The sequence below is a fragment of the Trachemys scripta genome, chromosome 8, assembly GCF_013100865.1.
Source record: "Trachemys scripta elegans isolate TJP31775 chromosome 8, CAS_Tse_1.0, whole genome shotgun sequence".
NCBI classification, from domain to species: Eukaryota; Metazoa; Chordata; order Testudines; family Emydidae; genus Trachemys; species Trachemys scripta.
In genome coordinates, this window is record NC_048305.1 from 90,697,813 (window position 1) to 90,718,775 (window position 20,963).

The following is a 20,963-nucleotide window of genomic DNA, read 5'->3' on the forward strand; positions in this document are numbered from 1 at the left end:
GCTGATCAGCACAGGTGACCATGCAGAGCTCATCAGCACAGATGACCATGGAGTCCCAGAATCGCAAAAGAGCTCCAGCATGGACCAAATGGGAGGTACTGCATCTAATTGCTGTATGGGGAGACGAATGCGTGCTATCCGAACTCCGTTCCAAAAGACGAAATGCCGGAATATTTGAAAAAATCTCCAAGGGCATGAAGGACAAAGGTTATAATAGGGACCCGCAGCAGTGCCACGTGAAGCCTACCAAAGAACCAGAGAGGCAAACGACCGCTCCAGGTCAGAGCCCCAGACATGCCACTTCCATGATGAACTGCATGCCATTCTAGGGAATGCCCCTACAACTACCCCACCCCTGTGCTTCCCTCCTCCCCCACCCCTCCCAGGCTACTTTGGCAGTTATCCCCCCATTTGTGTGACGAATTAATAAAGAATGCATGAATTTGAAACAACAATGACTCTATTGCCTCTGCAAGTGGAGATCAAAGCGGGGAGGGGAGGGCGGTTGGCTTTCTGGGAAGTAGAGTCAACCAAGGGGGAGGGTTTTCATCAAGAAGAAACAAACAGAACTTTCACACCGTAGCCTGGCCAGTCATGAAACTGGTTTTCAAAGCTTCTCTGATGCACAGCGCACCCTGCTGTGCTCTTCTAACCGCCCTGGTGTCTAGCTGCACGTAATCAGAGGCCAGGCGATTTGCCTCAACCTTCCACCCTGCCATAAACATCTCCCCCTTACTCTCACAGATATTGTGGAGCACACAGCAAGCAGTAATAACAATGGGAATATTGGTTTCACTGAGGTCTAACCAAGTCAGTAAACTGTGCCAGCGAGCTTTTAAACGTCCAAAAGCACATTCTATCACCATTATGCACTTGCTCAGCCTATAGTTGAACTGCTCCTTACTACTGTCCAGGCTTCATGAGCCCTGGGAGCAAGGGGTAGGCTGGGGTAGGTGCGACCGCGCAGTGCTGCTGACTGGGAGAGCAGCCTGAGGCAGAAGCCTCCCGCTGGCATGATATTCCAGGCAGGACTGAATCTCCATTAGATGAAACTTAAAGAAGAGAATGACCTGGAGTCATTCCCATTTTTGTCCAGGTGCCCCCGACCGACCTCACCGAGGTCGGCCAGGAGCACCCATGTCTGCCCACGCGCACCCAACCAACCTAACCAAGGTCAGCCAGGAGCACCCATGGGACGACGACAGCAGCTAGCAGTCATATTGTACCGTCTGCCGTCCGCAAGGCAAGGTAAGGGGATGTTGCTGTGTAGCACTGCAGTACTGCGTCTGCCAGCAGCACCCAGGAGACATATGGTGACAGTGAACTGAGCGGGCTCCATGCTTGCCGTGGTATGTCGTCTGCACGGGTAACCCAGGAAAAAAGGTGAGAAACAATTTTTTGACGTTGCTTTCATGGAGGAAGGGAGGGGGGCCTGATGACATGTACCCAGAACCACCCGCAACAATGTTTTTGATCCATCAGGCATTGGGAGCTCAACCCAGAATTCCAATGGACGGCGGAGACTGCGGGAACTGTGGGATAGCTACCACAATGCAACGCTCCGAAAGTCGATGCTAGCCTCGGTACTGTGGACGCACACCGCCAACTTAATGCACTTAGTGGGGACACACACAATCAACTGTATCAAATCGATTTCTAAAAAAATCGACTTCTATTGAATCGACTTAATTTCGTAGTGTAGACATACCCTAAGGCTGTGTACACACTACTTCTTACATCCGTATAAGTTCAGCTACGCTGCTGTAAGCTCTGTAGTGTAGCCATAGCCTAAGATTCCTCTCTGGAGGTTGGTCTTTCAGATTATTCTTGAACAAAGATAAGCAGTGAACCTATTAAAATGACATAAGGAAGTCTTGTAGTGGTGGTAGTCTGGGATGATTTTCTGCAGCTGTAATTTGGCCCCCTGGTACACATACAAATACATTATGATACAGTTTTTAGTTACAAGATCACACACATTTCTCACTAACACATGCACTGTCTGGTCAGCCCTAGGAGCGGTGAAGGGCTGGAGCATGCTCAGTGACAATTGAAACTTTTAGCATTAGCAATTCTCTCCTGAGCATGTGCAAACTAAGATTTTTTTTTCAAAGACTTATAAATTGGACAAATTTGGGCAGATTTTTACAGGGACAGCAAAAGGCATATCCCTGATACAAAGACCAGCCATATTTCAAATCCCTGCTCCAAAGCATAGGTGTGGGAGAGCTGGTCAAAGAAAAGAGCTTAAGATGTATTTTTTTTTTAAATGAACAAAACAATGTTTTCTCCCCTAGCCTTGTTCCTGGCAATAACTGGACCATTTTGCCTTAAATTTTCTTGAAAAAATTCAGATACTCAGCATGGAAAGTTTCAGCTGAAACGATTAAAGTTTGGCAAAGTTATATGCAACTGAACACAGGGTCTCATAATGGAAAATGTTGGTCAATCTTAATGAACACTGATATCAGCCCTATCTAGAATATAATGACTGAGAACAAAAATTATGAAACTATGAGCTAAATCCATGAATCCTACTAGTAAATGTTCAGCATTACTGTGGGTCATTTATACCTTTGCATTCCTACTTAATCAAAACAAAAAGTAAAGTCAACACAATTGCAATTTGAACCAGAATGTTAAAATTTCATGTCTTATGTCGTGTCAGAAAGAAACGAAGTTCAAATTATTTAAATAAAACAAATTCCCTACCTTGTATTACCAACATCTTAAAGTACTCAAACAGGAACTTTCTCCATTTCACTCAGCTTGGACAATGGACACAGACCAGCCAGGTCGTCTCTTGTTTTCATGGGCTAACACGATGTTGCGGGGCTTGGACCAAACACATTTACATGCTACAGAATCAATGGAAGGGGATGTTCAGATCAAAACATGACTTACTTTAGTTAAAATCTCCCATTCTAGTCATATTACATTTTGTAATATATATATATATATACACATACACACACACACACACACACACACACACATATACCCACACACCATATCTATTTGCCTGAAAGTGATTTTTTCCCCCCAGATATGCCAAAATATGGTTTTAGTTAACTTAATCCTTCAAAAAAAAATTTTTTAAAGGTATTCTTTCATTCTACCTGCATAAGTATCTGGGAAGTTAGAATACAGCCTAAAGGTTTGGTTATTTTTATTGCAAGGAGTTATTTATAGGATTGCAAGCCTATGTTTAGACCTACTTTCAATCTTTAAGTACCATCCAAAAAAGGTTTAGTATCTTTTTTGTTTTGTTTTTTAACTAGAGGGCCATATTTTGAGTTAGGATAAGTTAGCACAACTGCACTGACTTTACTACACCAGCTGAGGTTCTGATCCAGAATTCCCAATGTTATGTCTTCACCATAATCCCTCACCATCCTCAGTTCCCTAATTACTTTATAACATATCTACATCTACACTTTCCTATGCTTCTACAGTAATGAAGCTACCTTAATTTAATGTTTACCATTTAATGTTGTCAAAATGCGAATCTTAAACAACATTTTCTTCACAGAACAGAAATAACATACAGTGCCTACCTGGAATAAAAGGAATATATTTTGTATATCTGTTTATATTTCACACTGTCGGTCTCTGGGCACTCCTCCTCCTTCTATGCACAAACAAGTCCCTTTAATCTTATATGACTTGAGAAGACAATATGTTATAACTGGCAAACCTAAAACAACACCAAATCAAGTGAAAGCCAGAGTTTGATCAAACCCAAACCCATCTATGTCATGAAGTGTTGGTATTTACATTGGAACCATATAGCCAATCCTAGGTTATGCCCCAATTTCTGGCACTATATTCCTCTGAGTTTTCCTTGTGTAATGTAACTGGCACTTTATTAATGTACTATTGACACAGTGAAGAGCATTCTTAAATGTAACACTAAGAAACACTACCAGCAACATAACAGCATCAAAATTATGGGTCCAGTTCACTTCACGGCCAGAGGAACCCAAACTCCAGCACCCTAGTGCACCAGGAGTGCAGGTGATACAGGCTACCAGTAACACCTGCTCTCCTGAGTGCCCAGGCCCAGCGAGTGCAGCCCCCAAAGTGGGTATTGCTTGCCTAAGGGGGATCCAGAGTAGGTCAACTGGAAAATGTGCTTATTAAGCCTCCATCAATGAGACTCCTATGGAGCTCCAGACAGATTTTAAAGCTACCCTTCCCCATTGGAACACCTGCAGGAGAGCAGCAACGATTTCTCCTCAGCCACTGGTGTAAGTCTGGCTTAATAGGAGGGGTTGCTATTTGACTCTGGAAACTTCTTTCAAATGTACTGATACAGCAAAGAGGTGAAGGAGTGATGTGATGCAGTGAAGTATCAGGTCCCCAGTCTTTCACTGCAGCCAAAGACATGCAGGACAGAGGTGCAGTAACAACTGTCTCAACCAAACACGTCAAGTCATTGCATTCTTGGCATCTTGTAATCTAAACAGCCCCAAGATGCCTGACAACTTAAAGCTACACCAAGGGATCACTTTTCCCACCACCCAAATACAGCCAACTCCGTGATAGAAATATGGCAACTGTTCCAGAACCATCTGAAGAAGTGAGGTTTTTACCCATGAAAACTTATGCCCAAATAAATCTGTTAGTCTTTAAGGTGCCACCAGACTCCTTGTTGTTTTTGTAGATACAGACTAACACGGCTACCCCCTGATACTTGTTCCAGAACCAGCTTACCAACACTAACACTAAACATAATTTAACATGGGAAGTGAAGAATATTGTATCCTGTTGAAAAGCCAGGGGAAAGTCATATCGGTAGAAAGTAAATAAGTTATAATCTGGCCAGAAGACCCCATCATGGATTATATATTGTATATTCTGAATATACAATATGTAATCCATATAAAAACATAAATCAGGAATCACTTTCTCTCATCCAAAAAAAAAAGCACAGAACAATTTTCCTTAACACCATGATAAGGCATTCGTTTAGAGAGAAACCTGAATCACCAACATCACTTCTTGCAGCATTTAGGTGTCTGGGATTGGTTGTCGGCTACACTGTCCTGTTCTGACCCTAACCATCTTGTGACACTGCACCACATCACAACTGGAAGTTTTATACAGATTACCAAGAAAGGAGATTATCTTGACACTTTTGCTGTGTGCTCCCTTTGATAACACATTTTACTAGGTTAGGTTTACTGTCTTTGTCTTGTAGGACTAGCTAATTTCACCCACCTACCCATCCGCATTTGTACAGCTTTAAAACCAAATTATGTCCTTACATTCATGAGCAACTCCCCAGTGGAAGTCAATGGGAACCACATGCACACCTGAGAGGTAGTTTCAGCTCTTAAAACTTGTTTTATTCTGCAGATTAGCTAAATTATATATGTATGTATTTACTGTAGACTACAACTGATAAAATCTCTCATTTGTAAGCATAAAAAGTTTAATTGGGAAGACCAGGTGGAAGAAATGGACATCAAGTTTTAAGCAGAATATCACAGTTGATCCAGTATTCCTAATCTTGCTGAGAATACTCCATCTATCCAAAAATGGTTTCATTTTTAGCAGAGACAAATCACTACCAAGAAATCTCATAAGCCAATTTCAATAGCATATAAACAGAGTATTGTTGTTGCACTGTCTGGACACACAGTTGCTTGCAGTACCTCTGAAATTCATCAAATGGATATTATTAATCATGCTAATTACAGCAGTGCTCAAGAGCCAACCAAGAATGGGGTCCTAATGTGCTAGGTGCTGTACAGAGTAGTAAATTACACTTGCCCTGAAGCACTGACAATCTAACTAGACAAGACAGACACAAGGTGGGGGAAGAGGTAAAACACCCAAGCAGAGTGAACAATGTGATGGCACCAAACTGCATGTTCTATGATTTGTTGGGAGGGATCGGGGTTTAGGTCAGGGGAATCATCTAAATGGGGGCAGGGAAAGGAAGGGTGACAGGAGGACATGACAGATAAGAAGAGGACAAGAGAGGCAGGTGTGGAATAAAGCTGCAGTGAAGAGACTGTAGGAGAGGAAGAGGGTTGTAGCACACAGCAAATCAATCAGCACAGGGCAGAGAAAGTCCAGTGACACCTGTAGAAAGTTCTCTGAATGTCCAAAAGTCCCTGCCCCAAAAGATGGGGTGTCTGGCTGGTTCCTCTCTGCAATTTTTCCCCCAAGACTCCTTTGTGGTGTTGGTGGGACACTCATCTTCCAGCTTCACTGGGGATGTGGTGAGCAGACACCTCATTCAAAGGGGCAGGAACTTGGCAGAGCCTGGGGAGAGGGGGGCGAACAGACCCGCCCAGGAGGCCTGGGCAGAGTAACAGCAGTGAACGCTACTCCCAATGAGAACAGCTGACTGAGCGGAAGGAAGTGAAAAAGGCTAATCAGATTTCTCAACCATTAAAATCGAATACAACACAAGTGTAATGCAGAAGTGTTGGCGACATCCTGGAAACAGCCCTTCATCATTCAATGTATTTTGTGCATGCAAATTCTAGAAGTTCATAGTAGGCGTTATACAGTTAACCACACAGAGACTCTTGATATTTAGCAGTAGAACTTTTGATATGGCTGAAAATTGCATTAATACCTTTATATAGAAAAGTACTATGTAAACACCACCATGAACACTTGTTTTTACCGAGAGAGGAAATAATGAAAATTGAACAAACAGTAGAGCAATTGCAAGAACACTCAAGTAACATACAAGCTAACATTAAGCAAAGGTCACCATTTGACATTTACTATACACTATTTGCCAGACCTGGCCAGATATAAATATTATCATCTGCCACACTTATCCTCTATTTCTATTATTCTAAAAAACTCCAAGACCAATTGCTTTAATAATATGTCAAAAATACAATATATATTAAGTAGACCATAGCCTCCAAGTGTCTCGGATGGGTGCCTAGATATGAGAACCTAGATAGCTAGAACTTAGCAACCTACTGTGAATAAGCATCAACTGACATACTGAGTCTAGCAAGCAAGTCTAGCACCAACATCACACTATCAAGTATTAAAGTAGATTTCTATGTTCTCTCAGAGCGAGAGGCGGTTAGAAACTAGAAAGACATGATTCATTTGCAAAAAACGTACTTAACCTGAACTTTCCCCACATGTTCGTGAAAGTAACTATTTCCCTGTATGGTACTTCTTATGCCATGAATTCTTTTCCTCAAAGAAGAAATTTTAATATATTTTAACATTAAATTCTTTTCATTACTTGTACAGTGTCAGACTTAGTTTGACAGGTGTGCCTTGGGACTGAACTTCCCCATCCAAAGAATAAGTATTCAAAGAGACTGTGGTAGTGCAAACTTCCCTATATCATCCTCTGAGAGTGCTTAGACATCAAATTGGACCCATAGAGCTCAAAAGAGTACTTCTACGACTACTCAATATACGTCTCCACTCTAAAATTCTCTGAAAAGACTCTAGATAGTAATTGGGATGTGACCACGTGGACCACTAGGAACTGGACTGAAACCAATTCATTTCTGCAGACATTGAAAGGCCATCATCAGATAAGTATGTTCAAATCACTAGTGACTCAGGCAAATTTGAATATGTGACCTAGAAGTGAAGGGCTCTATATCCTATTACCAATCACATGGGCCATCTGGTCCCTCCATTGCAAGATTTAACACATACACACACAAAAAAAGGTTCATGCAGCATGCATCAAAATTTATCCAATTTAATTCTACAAGTTGTTTTTAGAACAAAATGATTCCCAAATGACTTCAACAGAAATCAATAGACTATATTCAGGATTTCTGCCCGTTTTATTGATTCCCGTTTACCATGGTTTCACAACAGCTTTTCTTCTCTTTGGAGGAAATTACAAAGAAATCAGTTCCAATGATAGTCATTTGCCTTTAATTTTACACTATCAAGAAGTGTTTCTGATTTCCAGCTCTCTGAAACTGCATTGAATCTACGAATGACCGGACCACCACCCAAACCACCTAGATTGTTACTACTCTTATGAAAGCTGTTAGCCTGGACAAAAGACTTCTGTTGTCACTTACCATACAGGCTCATGATCATGGTGCCTTATAAAGGTAACTCCACCCTTGTTTAGTTAATCAATGCTTACAAAATAGCATCAACATCTTCAGGATAGTTGTTTCCTATTCAGTATATTTAGCTGCACAACAGCACAATGCATTTCTAATTTAGATAATGAACTCCCTCCTACTCTCCTAAGCATGCTCATTCAAAAGATTTACCATGCCTGGGAAATGCACAGATTACGTTCCGATGGAGGTACATTTTCTTGCTATGGTTTCAAAAATGTCCTGCCATAAGAAGTGTCAGCAACCCCTCCCCCACAGGAACAATACATCAACCCCAGCAGCCCCCTCGTCCATTCGCAGGACAGAGCAGCAGCACCTGGGCTGTGTTTATTCATTGGCTGGTAATGAAGAGCTCTTTAAATTTGCAGGACCCTGCCATCTCGGGTGTCCTCTCCCTAGACACCGGGTGAGGATCACATCCAGGGCAGCCAGATCCCCCCTCCCTGCCAGCGCCTGGCTGGGCCAGCTCAGTCAGCCCCAGCGAGGAGCAGGAAGGTGGGTCTGTAACACGATCCCCCCCCCGGTCGGCCCTTGGGGGGGAAGCGGGAGAAAGGAGGCCCCTTACCTGAGCTGTCCATGGTGCTGCTGCTGCCGTCCAGATGCTGCGGCTGCGGCTGCTGTCGGGCCGGGCTCCGGGCTGCGGCCAACACGGCCGGGATCACCCCTTGCTTGCTGCCGCCGGCTCGCTCCTTGCTGCCCCCGCCGAAGTCACCGTTGCTCTCCACCAGCTGCAAAGATTCGTACCCGTCATTGCTGGGCTTTTTGCGGTAGCCCCCGAGCAGGCTCATGGGCGAGTCCGGGGTGGGGGGGGGGGGGGGGGGCGGCGGGGGCGGGGGGGGGAAATCGCACGCGCCTCGCCTTCCCCGGGGGCAGAGCGGCCGCCAGGAGCAGCCCGAGCAGGGCCCTGTGTGCTGGGCGTGGGCCGCCGGCTCCCGCTCCCCGGCTCGGCGCAGGGACGCCACCGGCGCGGCCTTAGCACAGCGCTCCCCGGCGGCCGCCACAGCCCAGCGCTCGGTGCTCGCAGGCTCGGCGCCCCTGGCCGGGAGCCAGCTCCTGCCTGGAGCCCGGGCCCGGAAGCAATCCAGGGGGCGTCTGGCCCGGCCCGCGCCCTGCCTCTCGCGGCCTGGGCTGCGCGGCACCGACAGGGAGGGGAGGGGCACGCCTGGCAGCGGCCCCCGCCCGGCAGGGCAGGGGAGTGGGTGGGCCGCTCAGCGTGGGGGGGTGAAAAGGCCTAATGGCGGCCTGGCTCAGCCTAAGGCTAAAAAAGCCTCATAAGCCTCCCCCCCCCCCCGTTTTAAAAGGGTTTGAGGGGGGTGATTTCAGTCTTAGGGCCAGAGTGCTCGCGGCCTCCGTTTGTAAATTCTGTCTCACGTGCGTGTAACACCCCCCCCCCATATATTATATTATCTACACACACCCTGCGTATTATCTCCATACACACCCCGCACATATCCCCTATGTATTATCTCCATACACACCCCGCACATATCCCCTATGTATTATCTCCATACACACCCCGCACATACACCCTATATATTATCGACTCATGTCTTCTCCGCTCTTTATTCTGAACTCAGTTTTCTCTTAGCCGTCAAGGAGTTAAAAGGAAAAAGAAAACGGAGCAAGTCTCTCTGATTCGGAGCTATAATTCACCTAATCTAACCATGCCAAGGACTGTAAAACCACAGACAAACTGCAGTCACTGGCACTGCCAGGATACTTGGACCAAACCCTCTCAAACCGGACAATTCTGTCAATGCCACCTTTCTCACCACAGGGCTTAGACTAAATTGATTGTGGTAGAGACATAAGAATGTCCATACTGGGTCAGACCAAAGGTCCATCTAGCCCAGTATCCTGTCTTCCGACAGTGGCCAATGCCAGGTGCCCCAGAGGGAAAGAACAGAACAGGTAATCAAGTGATCCTGTTGCGGGCCCAGAGGGCCCCGAGGGGGCAACAGGGTTCGTTGCCCGGTGTGTGCCACACCAATAGACACACCAGGGTGGAGAAGCAAACAAAGTTTATTTGAGATCTCAAAGTGGTGCAGGGAGACAGGCACGTCTCAAATCAAGCATAGCACATACAAGCAGGTTTCCCATTTTATATTCCAAGCTGTTTTGAGTAAGCCTTTTGTTCTGGTTTCTCCCTCCTACCCCTCCCTACCCGATAGCAGGTACACATTGTGCATGTTAGAGAAATTCCCGTTCGCATGCTTATCTTCGGCCTTGCAAGCTCTACGCAGTAGGCCTTTTCCTCCCCCTTCCCCCCGCCCTCTTATCACTACTGTTTCTGCTAGTGCGAGCGAAACTGCAGCTGTCTGCTAAAAAAAAGCTGACCATTACATATTCTGCTTCAGCATTAGGCTGCTAGCATGTAGGCTGGTCAAGGTTCACAAGATGGAGTTACTATGGCTCACTTAGACCCAGAGCAGAGGGGTTTCATCGGCACTTATGGCCTTCCATCCCGCCGAGTTACCACTCTTATTAATCTCTCCTCATATGGCTGCTGTTACATATCCCTAAATATTTTTCTTGCCCTTTTCTGAACCTTTTTCCAAATCCAATCTATCATTTTTGAGATGGGGCGACCACGTCTGCACACAGTATTCAAGATGTGGGCGTACCATGGATTTATATAGAGACAATATGATATTTTCTGTCTTATTACACTGGTCTACAATTTTTGAGAAGTCGTCTGCTTCAGAGATAAAATGTGCTATTTATTATGTATTTTGATGTGCTGAATTCAAATATGACAATTAAAACAACTGATTGGCTACGGTTTCTAAGAGATTTAAGTTTTTACATTTTATGTCTATGTATATTGTGTAGATTGTAGAGTTTTAATAATAATTTGTAAACCTAGGTCTTTTCATGTGTTTATGGTTGCTTTACATGATAATATTTCACCTGTCCTGTTTATGTACACTTTAAAAATCAGCAAAAGGGTTATATAAATAAAATTTATTATGAAACAAAAGGCAAAAAACTATTCTGTACATAGTTTAGTCCTATTCAATGTCTACTCGGCGCTTCTTGGCTTGTCTCTTGTATTCATTAAATGGAGCATCTCTTGTCACTGTCCAGCAATAGTCTGCAAGCATTGATGGGCTCCATTTGCCCTGATAGTGTTTCTCCATTGTTGCAATTTCCTGGTGAAATCGCTAGCCGTGCTCGTCGCTCACTGCTCCGCAGTTCGGTGGAAAAAAATCTAGATGAGAGTGCAAAATATGTATCTTTAGTGACATGTTGCAACCAAGACTTTTGTATGCCTTGAGGAGGTTTTCAACCAACAACCTGTAGTAGTCTGCCTTGTTGTTTCCGAGAAAATTTATTGCCACTAACTGGAAGGCTTTCCATGCCGTCTTTTCCTTGCCACGCAGTGCATGGTCAAATGCATCATCTCGAAGAAGTTCACGAATCTGAGGACCAACAAAGACACCTTCCTTTATCTTAGCTTCACTTAACCTTGGAAATTTTCCACGGAGGTACTTGAAAGCTGCTTGTGTTTTGTCAATGGCCTTGACAAAGTTCTTCATCAGACCCAGCTTGATGTGTAAGGGTTGTAACAAAATCTTCCTTGATTCAACAAGTGGTGGATGCTGAACACTTTTCCTCCCAGGCTCCAATGACTGTCGGAGTAGCCAATCTTTCTTGATGTAGTGGGAATCTCTTGCACGACTATCCCATTCGCAGAGAAAACAGCAGTACTTTGTGTATCCAGTCTGCAGACCAAGCAAGAGAGCAACAACCTTCAAATCGCCACAAACCTGCCACTGATGTTGCTCATAGTTTATGCACCTCAAAAGTTGTTTCATGTTGTCATAGGTTTCCTTCATATGGACTGCATGACCAACTGGAATTGATGGCAAAACATTGCCATTATGCAGTAAAACAGCTTTAAGACTCGTCTTTGATGAATCAATGAACAGTCTCCACTCATCTGGATCGTGAACGATGTTGAGGGCTGCCATCACACCATCGATGTTGTTGCAGGCTACAAGATCACCTTCCATGAAGAAGAATGGGACAAGATCCTTTCGACGGTCATGGAACATGGAAGCCCTAACATCACCTGCCAGGAGATTCCACTGCTGTAGTCTGGAGCCCAACAGCTCTGCCTTACTCTTGGGTAGTTCCAAATCCCTGACAAGGTCATTCAGTTCACCTTGTGTTATGAGGTGTGGTTCGGAGGAGGAGGACGGGAGAAAATGTGGGTCCCGTGACATTGATGATTCAGGACCAGAAGTTTCATCCTCTTCCTCTTCCTCGTCTGACTCAAGTGAGAATGATTCTGGTGCATCAGGAACCGGCAGTCCTTCTCCGTGGGGTACTGGGCATATAGCTGATGGAATGTTTGGATAATGCACAGTCCACTTTTTCTTCTTTGACACACCTTTCCCATCTGGAGGCACCATGCAGAAGTAACAATTGCTGGTATGATCTGTTGTCTCTCTCCAAATCATTGGCACTGCAAAAGGCATAGATTTCCTTTTCCTGTTCAACCACTGGTGAAGATTTGTTGCACAAGTGTTGCAGCATATGTGTGGGGCCCACCTCTTGTCCTGATCTCCAATTTTGCAGCCAAAATAAAGGTGATAGGCTTTCTTAACCATAGTGGTTATACTGCGCTTTTGTGATGCAAAAGTCACTTCACCACAAACATAGCAGAAGTTATCTGCACTGTTCACACAAGTACGAGGCACCTCTGCTCACTCTGGCTAAACAGAAATGTGTCCCTTTGCAAAATCAAACACTGACAAATAAGAGAGCACGACACTGTATGATTTCTAGAGCTGATATAGGGCAATTGGTTCAGCAGAGTGATGTAAGCTTCGTTATGATTGCATCATCCATGACTTCTAGGAATAACAGGATGCAATTCATATCATGTATGACGCAATACCAGCTTCAGATTGCATCATTCATTGTTTTGCCTAAAAAGCAAGTACTGTCCAAACCCAGTCATAGATTTATTCATAGATCCAATCAAAGATGTATTTTAGTCATTTCTGGTTTAAATTGAGATCCCTTCCCTTTATAACTCACTTATCCTCCACCATTCCCAAGTCAAGGGTCGTATATACTGACCCAATAGCATATCTTGAAAACTAGAGCCAATCAACAATTTTAAGCATCATTTTCGTTCTCAGTGACCCAGAATTAGTAAAGTTTGACTACCTTTATTTCAGAAGCATTTTGGCTGTAGAGCAGTGTTATCTATGCCTTTCTTAATGATTCCCAACATTCTGTTAGCTTTTTTGACTGCCACTGCACATTAAGCAGACATTTTCAGAGAAAAGCAGATGTTTTCAGAGACACAAACAATTTTTTTAAATGTTGGCTCTCTCCCCCTTCCCCTCCTCTCCACTCCCAAATAAATGTTAGGAGAGTTTGTTTTGTTTGTGGAAGGTGCTTATTTGATAGCCCTGGACCATGAAATCCCGAATCCCTGAGTTTATGCTCTTCATGTTGACAGTGCCACCGTCCTAAATGTGTGCTTTAGCCCAGTTTTAGGGTTACCATAATGCAGGTGCCAAACAAACGGCTAGTTCATGCCTACCGTGATGGTGGATTTTGTGGTGTGGATTGGATGACCCAAGCTGATATCATATAGACCAAGAACCCATATGATGAGACCAATGCAGGATAGGAAGGATGGTCTAGTGTTGGCATGATGGACTGGGGCCAGACTACACTAGAATCACTGCAGCTGTGCCACTGTGGTGCTGCTAATGCAGATGCTCTATGCCAACAGCAAGAGCTCTCCCATCTACAAAATAAATCCACTTCTGCGAGTGGTGGTAGCTATGTCAATGGGAGAAGCTCTCCCGCTGACATAGCGCTGTACACACCGGTGCTTAGTTCGATGTAATTTACGTGACTCGGGGGTGGCTTTTTTACATCCCTGAGTAAAACAGGTTATACCAACATAAGTGCTGGTGTGTAGAAGCCCTGAGACTCAGAAGACCTGTCTTCAGTTCTTGGTTCAGATACAGACTTCTGGTGTGACCCTGGGCAAATCACTTAATATCTCTTCCCTATCTGTAAAAAATGGGTACATTTCCCTACTTCACAGGGGTGTTGTCTGAATATAATCCATTAATGATTGTGAGGTGCTCAGATACTGACTACAGTGCTGAAGCCTATGTGAGCATCTAGATGCAGAGATCGCCAGCCCAGACTAGGTTAGAATGGGTGGTGGTCAAGTTGAAATGTTTGATTTTTATCATTAATTGCTAGCCTGTCTTCTGTTTGCTCTGCCCAATTTATTTTTAGACATTATATAGGTGGATTTCTCACTGTATAACACAGAGGATTGTCTTTGAACAATACAATAGTCAAATGTTACTCTGCATTTATATTTTAAGCACCCTAGGTAGTTCATGTTTTAGTCATTTCCGTTTGTAGTGATCTAGGAGTGTAAAATCTGACATACAGACTATAAAAAAAAAAAAAAAAGTTTAGCCACCATGCAGCTTGCACAGCCTACCAAAGCAGCCAAGCAATGTTATTGCTTTACTTGTGGGCCTCCCCACATCCTGCCCTACTTGTTTCATCACCATTTGGACATAGCAAAACAAATTAAAACAAATTGTGTTTTCCTGTAAAGCAGTAGTCATGAAAGCAGTAATGCCAAGATGAAATTCTATTGCAATTCCCACAATTTGAGGTATTAAAGACACTTGGCTTTCAACCTTATGCTTAACACGCCATGAGAGTGGGCAGCTAGTACAATCATAACTCGTCATGTACTATTGATTATATAACTCAAATTCTATATTGCTGGGTAGAGAAGATTCTAGGCCACAACTGCACCTATGCAAGGAGAACACACAAGTTTGAAAGTGACAAAATAAAGGACACCATCTCCAAAGATATGTAATTTGGAATGAAAATCAAAACTAATTCTGCAGTAGGTTTGCATAAGTTCTGCCACTTCATTATATTGTGTTAAAATACTGTATGAAGTAAAATGCAGAGAGCAAATCTTGCCAATATGCTTCATGTGAGAAATATGTTGACAAGAAACCAATCTGAATATCCAGTAGAGCAAAACTCATGTATTTTTTTCAATTAATCTTGACTGGATCCGTGCAGTGCTGAGAGACACACCTCACATGAGGCAGCCGGTAAATCCTGAATGATTCCTATGCTGCCCTTATGCAAGCTGTGAACGTTTGTACAGTCAAAGTGAATTTATTTCTGTTTTCTTTATTCAAAAATACCAAACTGGTGTCCCTGCTCAAAGTGTGACTATTCAATTTTTGCAGTGTTTTCTGAAAGAGTTCATGGTCCTGTTAGGGTATGTCTACGCTACCCGCTGGATTGGCGGGCAGCGATCGATCCAGCGGGGGTCGATTTATCGCGTCTAGTCTAGACACAATAAATCGATCCCCGAACGCTCTCCCATCGACTCCTGTACTCCATCGCCACCAGAGGTGCAGGCGGAGTCGATGGGAGCAGCAGCAGTTGACTCACCGCGGTGAAGACACCACGGTAAGTTGATCTAAGTACATTGACTTCAGCTACATTATTCATGTAGCTGAAGTTGTGTAACTTAGATCGATCTCCCCCCCTCTCCCAGTGTAGGCCAGACTAGGCCTTAGTCCTTGAGTAAAGCCTAGCCCAAGTTGGAGTAGAATAGCCATAGTGCCAGCTGCCCCATTCCAAGGGGAGGGACATCTGCCTTGTTTAAGCAGACTGTTGCCTAGTGCACTTACTGATCTGTTTTATGTTATCTTTGTCCAGTCGTAGCACAAGAGCATCAGTAAAGGTGGAGCCAGACCCTAAATCTTAACTCATCCTGGACAAGTAAATACTGAGAGTCTCTACTGGACACTCCAATACACAGCCTTTCCTGTTATAAAGTGCAGTGGGAACCTTACTTTGAAGTCATTTTTCATTAAACAGTTTCACTGCAAGCAGAAGTTCATTGTAGCTGGAATTGTAGCTTACACTTTACTATGCACTGAAACAATTTGATATTTGCTTTAGACATCATTAGAAATGGAGTTTTCCTATATTATCAGGTTCCATTGAAATCTGCAGCACATGTTTTTCTGGCCCAACATTTACATTTCCAGTATTTTACAGGCATGTTGTACTTATATTAGACAAAGCTTAATCCATGATTTTTCTATCAGTTCTTTCCTTCGCATTTTGTAAACGAGGGTGGGGAATCCACAGAGGGATCCATCCTCGATGCATGGATCCTCCCCCTGTATTAATTAATTATTATTATTATTATTGATTTTTTTATTACTGTAGAGCCTAGGAATCCTAGTCATGGACCAGGATCCCATTGTGAGAGGCACTGTACAAACACAGAACAAAAAGACAGTCCCTTCCCCAAATTGCTTGCGGTCACCTTTAGTTCCCTCACTTTTCTCAAAGGCCCCTTCACAGGGTGGGATTTGACCAGGGTGATGGTAGCCCCATGTTTGGTGAGGCCTGGACACAGGGATATGCATCGTGCCCTGTGGACAACTTAATGAAGAGACAGTGCAGTCTAGGGCCATATAATTTATTTTCCCAGAGATCCCCTATAAGATGGAGTGCAGAAGGAGGAGCCATAACTGGTCCTTGGTATCATAGTTCCAGGGGAAAAGCAGAAGGATATTTGTCCTCCCTTGAGGTCTATATAAGATCAAGAATGCCATATAAGGTTTAAGTATAATTATCTACATCATGCAGAATTTCCAAAAACTGTACATAAGAGAAACAGAGCACGCTAGAGAAACTCATTAAAAGTGTCAAATAGCTAGTGATATTAAAACTTTGAGATAGATGGTATTTTCATGTTTGAACACAAACGCCATAAGCTGCCATAAATAGTATGGGAGTTGGTAGAGACCTAGGGAGGCAGCATGCTCCAGTAGCTAGGACATTGGACTGAGCGTCATAAGAAATGGCCTCTATTCCCTGCCTGTCGCTGACATGCTATGTGGCCTTGGACAAGTCAAGTCACCTTTATGTGCCTCCAAATCTTCGTCTTGCCAACTGCAAGCTCTTTAGATCAGAGACTTATGTGTTGCATAAGATTATGAGAACGGCTATACTGGGTCAGACCTATGTCCATCTTGCCCAGTATCCTGTCTTCCGACAGTGGCTGGTGCCACAGACTTCAAAGGGAATGAACAGAACAGGGCATTTATTAAGTGATCCATCCCCTGTCATCCAGTCCCAGCCTCTGGCAGTCAGAGACTTAAGGTATGTCTACACTGCAGTTAGACACCAGTGGCTGGCCCATGCCAGCCAACTCAGGCTCGTGGGGCTCAGGATAAGGGGCTGTTTTATTTAAGTGTAGACTTGGGCTACAGTTAAAGCTCTGGGACCATCCCACCTCTCAGGGTCCTAGAGCCCAAGCTCCCACCTGAACATCTACACCGCAGTTAAATAGTCCTGTAGCCCGAGCCCCACAAGCCTGAGTCAGCTGGCACGGGCCAGCCGTGGATTTTTAATTGCGGTGTAGACATACCCTTAGGTATACCCAAAGCATGGGGTTGCATCTCCCTGACCATCTTGGCTCATAGCCATTGATGGGCTTATCCATCATGAACTTATCTAATTCTTTTTTTAACCCAGTTATAGTTTTAGCCTTCACAACATCCCCTGGCAATGAGTTCCATACGTTGACTGTGCATTATGTGACTAAGTACTTTCTTATGTTTGTTTTAAACCTGCTGCCTATTAATTTAATGACCACTGGTTTTTGTGTTGTGTTTATACAGTGCCTCGTACAGTGAGGCCGAATCTCCACTGGACGCTTTAGGCAATAGAACTAAATTCTATTCACTGATATATTTCAGCTGTACAGTGCTAAGAAAAGTATGACTCAATTTAACGAAGGTACAAGTATAAGTTGAAAGTTAGTTTGATATCTTAAACGATTCCTTTACAAAGTAAATTTTATCCATAGAAAATATTTATCAGCTCGAAAGTTATTCCATTATGAACAGTGCTAACACATCACATTGCATAAAGGCTTCCACAGACCAGAGGTTTCTGAAGCGAGTACATGAACTGTAACTGACTCTTTTCAGAGATGTACATAGATGGAAAAGTAGTGGTGTGTTTTGAATTGTTGGACGCAGAAGAGTGATAGATGTGCTATTTCATAGGAGGCCAGCTCCAGTTCTTTAAAAAAAATAAATCTTTTTACAGAGTAAAACAATTAAATGCAACCCCAAATCTTTTTTTCTTATTTCACTAAACATTTGCCCCAACTTTTTAACTCATCGTTCTCAAATATGTAACATAAAAGTTCAGCTATGTAGCCTTTTATTTTATTTAAAGTGAATTTAGTAATGTTGTATTACACCACCGTGGGTTAGGCTCTGATAGCTATAGTTTCAAACTCTACAGAGTGAACGTCACTTCTGCTACTTGCTTCAGATTTAGAGCCTCTAGCAACACATAAAGCCAAGGATAGTGACCACACATATATGTACAAGTACAAGGTCTAGTCTGTTTTACAAGTTTTATTAAAGTTACAATTAAAGTTATGATTACCCATACATATAGAAATCCTATAAAGACCTATGCTCAAGTTACAAATATAGTCATGCTCACATCCTTAACGATATTCTTAGAGTCTGATGGATGCCTTGCCAATTGATCATCAGTAGAGGGATTGTTCCTGCTGGAGTTTTCCCATCAAGAACTCATTTTACCAATCTGGGAGCTCTCTTTTATCTTGTCTTGCTGACTACACCTAACACTCTGCGCATGTACGTGATGGTGTCCACCCTCTTTTTCCTCATTTGTATTGTGTTCCCCAAGAATATCAGGGTACCCCATTTTTAATAGGTTGTTTGTAGTCCCTTTTATTCTCATTAGCATCAACACACATAGTGCACCCTGTGATTAGGGCCTGTGTTAGGAAAAAATGTGCCTCTAGGGCATTTTGGGATCTAAAATTAATCTTACGGCTAATTTTTCCCAATACCACCCATTGGTACACCTGTTCCCGTAATTTTGTGGCATAGGGTCATTCTTTGGTCACTTACTTATGGCAAGCATTTCTTAAGCCTATGGCCTAGTAAGGTTAAGTTAAAATCTTACAGGCCTCAGCGTGTAAGCCTTGCATTTTAGCCCTATGTACTTAGATACCTAATACACACTTATCCCTTCTAACTACTAATCAATCTTATACTTCTATAATCCTGCAACTAAACTTTGTTTAGCGTACAATGATTATGTATAACACGACATATTAGTTAATCACAACATCACACAGTAAATGAATGATAAAAATGAAGTAATTGGCTACTGCTAATAACATTCTCCTCTGCCTTCAAACATTGACTTGTCTTTAGCTAAAAGCCTGCATTTGGAAGAACTTAGTTAACAATGTAATTTCCTTCCATCTTGCCTTAAAATAGGATATTACCCATACACTTAACTAGTAACATTGATCATGAACAACGCATATAAGTATCACTCATCATAGTATACAGCTTCATGACTAACCCAATATCCTAATGTCTGGTAAACAGGTCACTCTCTCTGGTTTACAGAGGTGAGGGCTGTGAGCTACACCTGAGGAGAATGGATTAAAGTCTATGGCAACTCTAAATAAGGCTAGCCAATTTCATATCTGAATATTTCACTGGACTCTATCCCCTTTAAATATACAAAAAGTTGCCTGTATCAATATAGTATTTACATAGGATATTAATTCCCTTTTATTAGTCTATTCTGTAATGTACAAGAAAGTTTTCCTGAAAGTGTAACTCATTTGTATTCTCAATTAGTTAAATTAAATTGGCTGTAAATGCTGTTTAAGATATGTTTTTGTTTCTTTCATCAATGTAGTTCAGAACAATAATACACATGCAATAGGAACTGAGAATCAGAACAAAGCCAACTTCACCCTAGCTACAAAAATGTATGGTTGAAGTTTGTGACTAAATTTTATATTTAGAAAAGACAGTTGAACAAAAGGTGTGTAATTTAAGGAAAATAATTTTGCATCCTAAATCATGAACTAATTGTTGCTTTGATTACTACATTCAGTTGCTTTGAAAAGTATATTTTATTCATTATTCTGTTTTACCATAGTGAAACCAAGTTAGTGAACTTTTGGGGGCACTGTTGAAATATTCACATATTTCAAAACATTTTGGTCTAGTCACCAAATGTTGTTCTACGCATTAAGGGGCTGATCCTGCTCCCATTGAAGCCAATAGAAAAACTCCCTTTGATTGGAGAAGAATCAGGTCCTGATAGCCTCATCCAGAGCATGACTTCAGTAGGCACTGGATCAGGTCCCAAATGAGGCTGGATTTACATTGATGTTTAATATACCTGTGTTTTGTGGAATGTAGTCTATACAAAGAATGTAGCTTTTCCATATTATATGTCCTCAGTTTCCACTGATATGACCCTCTCTGATTATTCCAACAGATAGCACATATTTCTATCAATGCCCCGTGAATGAAGCTCATTAAAGTACATTCAGATTTTTCATTCAGCATCTGAAGTGGCTCCAGCTACTAATCCTATTTCAGTTTCAGTCAATGAGGCCTAATGAGGCTCTTTCCGTGGATTTCTTGTGTCACAGCATTTTTTATTTGAGGACATATGAGCAAAAAGGGAATAAGCAAATTGGTGGTCATTAAAGCAGCCCTTTTTATGGCAAACTGCTGCACCTCAAGGGTTGCCCAAACCACTAAAGGAATTAGTGTCTGCAGCTTTAAGAGGCAAGGCCCAGGAGAGCAAAGATTGTAGAAGGCAGATGTCAAAAGGTAGAATCCATACAGCAATTCTGCCCTTGGATACCTGTGAATCAAATTTTGAGATTCTGAAGTGCTCAGTGGCTGTACTTGGAACTCATCCCTGGAAATGCTTATTCAATGAGAAGTCTCA

General features: G+C 42.9%; 1 protein-coding gene across 2 annotated transcripts in view; it reads right to left on the reverse strand.

The window, feature by feature from the left end:
- DNAJC6 (DnaJ heat shock protein family (Hsp40) member C6) overlaps nt 1–8,878 on the reverse strand; it is a 71,012-nt gene extending 62,134 nt beyond the window's left edge. Inside the window, exon 1 of one of the 2 annotated variants that reach the window (XM_034779570.1) lies at nt 8,656–8,878. In XM_034779570.1, the coding sequence (XP_034635461.1) occupies nt 8,656–8,878 (223 nt within the window). Of the gene's footprint in view, nt 1–8,042; nt 8,223–8,655 lie in introns of those variants that run through there. The other variant, XM_034779572.1, reaches the window with a different exon arrangement.
- Between the last annotated feature and the right edge of the window lie 12,085 nt (nt 8,879–20,963).